The sequence below is a fragment of the Vombatus ursinus genome, unplaced genomic scaffold, assembly GCF_900497805.2.
Source record: "Vombatus ursinus unplaced genomic scaffold, bare-nosed wombat genome assembly UNPS02014830.1, whole genome shotgun sequence".
In the NCBI taxonomy this organism is placed as follows: domain Eukaryota; kingdom Metazoa; phylum Chordata; class Mammalia; order Diprotodontia; family Vombatidae; genus Vombatus; species Vombatus ursinus.
In genome coordinates, this window is record NW_020954608.1 from 53,208,699 (window position 1) to 53,210,637 (window position 1,939).

The following is a 1,939-nucleotide window of genomic DNA, read 5'->3' on the forward strand; positions in this document are numbered from 1 at the left end:
TTTAGTGCTCATGGGTTTGGTGATTATGGTTAAGCATGGAAGATGACATCTTGTGTATAAAATTTGATGGCTGATAATCTTCCCTGGCACATGGCAAGGAACACTGACAAAGCACAAAGCACTTTGAAAATATAACAGTTTGGGGTGCAGGAGGATTATTCTCAATAACAGCTATTAATGTAGGTGTGTCTTCTTTCTCATAGCTTGCAGGAATTGCGGTCCTTGCCATTGGCCTATGGCTCAGATTTGACTCCCAAACGAAGAGTATCTTTGAGCAGGAAGAGAACAATTCCAGTTTCTACACAGGTAAGGCCAGAAAGAGGATGGGACCTCCCAGCTGTGGAGAAGTAATCTCTCGGGAAGTTAGGAGAGTGTCTTTTTCTCCAGGTGACTATGCTTACTGGCAAGTGATATAAACTGTACTTCTTCCTTTCACTGCTGTGGAATCACAGAGCTTAGCTAAAGGTAGGTCTTGGGAACAGAAGGATTATTTTTCCAATTAAGCTTGAATAGGGGGGCACTTTGAGCCCAAAGTATTAGGTTGGTTATAGGAAGGTAGCTTGGGCCTTAAAAGCTGAAAAAAATCCTTCCTTAATGAACATCTCCTCATGACTCTGTTGCCCCTTTTACTCAAAGAACTTGATTCACTTGATTCACTCATACTGACTAAAACCCAAAGAGGGAAGGAACTGGATAGGCTTTGTTCCCATTTTTTTTTTCAAATAAGGGAACCTGAGACCCAGGTAAGACTTTTTTTCCCAAGCCATTGAGTGGTAGTAAATCAGAACCCAAGAACGTAGACTTCAGATTCAGAGATGAACCCTGGGGTTTGTTTTCCAAGTTGCTTGTATTACATGGTAAAAATTTTAAATTTAAATGTACATGGAAAGAAAGGAAGGAAAGAAACAAGTAATGATTAAACACCTACTACGTGCCAGGCACTGTGCTAAGCACTTTTACAAATATCATCCCCTTTAATCCTCATAACAGCCCTGGGAGATAGGTACTGTTATTATTTCCATTTTACGGTTAAGGAAACAGGGAGATAGAGGTTAAGTGATTTGCCCAGGGTCACACTGTTAGTAAGTGTCTAAGGCTTGAATTAAACTCAGTGTTCTATCCATTCTGACACCTAACTGCATGGGGACATTTGAACAAATAAAAACCGAAGTTTTTCATACATGGATGTGTGTGTGTGTGTGTGTGTGTACACGTGTGTACCTCCTCTCCCCTCAACTCTTTCCCAAAGCTTTCCACTTTTTTAATCTTATTTTTATTGCTATTTCATCACCAAGCATATCACCCCTTGTAACAAAGATTCTGAAATAAGATATTATGGATGGAGCGGAAAGCAATGCAGCAAAACCAATACCCATCTCTGTAGAGAAGGGAAGAAGGTGCATTTTCACAACTTTTTTTCTGGAGCCAAACTTCACCATTATTTTAATTCATTCACTCTTACATTTAAGCTCTTCGAAATACTTTGAAAAAGCATCATGTAATGGAATGCCTCACACAAACAGAAGGTGTAAGTCAGAATTAAGTGTTGGTTGAGGGCCACCAAACTGGATTTCCAGGCTTCCAAGTAAAACACGGAATGTGCTGTTTTCTATTGAGTGTTTTGAATAAGTGGCTTCATTTATAAGAAACAAAAGAAACTTCTTAATTTTAAAATGAAGCTATCATAGAGCTCAAGCCTTCCCACCCAGCAAAGAAGTCATTTAAAGGAGTGGGGAGGGGCAGCTAGGAGGTACAGTGGATAGAGCACCGGCCCTGAAGTCAGGAGGACCTGAGTTCAAATTCGGCCTCAGACCAAACACTTGACACTCTCTGTGGAACCCTGGGCAAGTCACTTAACCCCAGTTGCCTAAAAAAATAAATAAATAAAATAAAGGAGTGGGGAACAATATTGGTGGACAGAGGTTCTCCCTCACCCCAG

The 1,939-nt window shown here is 40.5% G+C and overlaps 1 protein-coding gene across 1 annotated transcript in view; it reads left to right on the forward strand.

Annotated features, from left to right (window-relative positions):
* The window catches only part of CD9 (CD9 molecule), a 54,987-nt gene that overhangs the window by 36,364 nt on the left and 16,684 nt on the right, over nucleotides 1-1,939 (forward strand). The window contains exon 2 of the mRNA XM_027838775.1: nucleotides 204-306. Within this exon, the coding sequence (XP_027694576.1) occupies nucleotides 204-306 (103 nt within the window). The remainder of the gene's footprint in view (nucleotides 1-203; nucleotides 307-1,939) is intronic.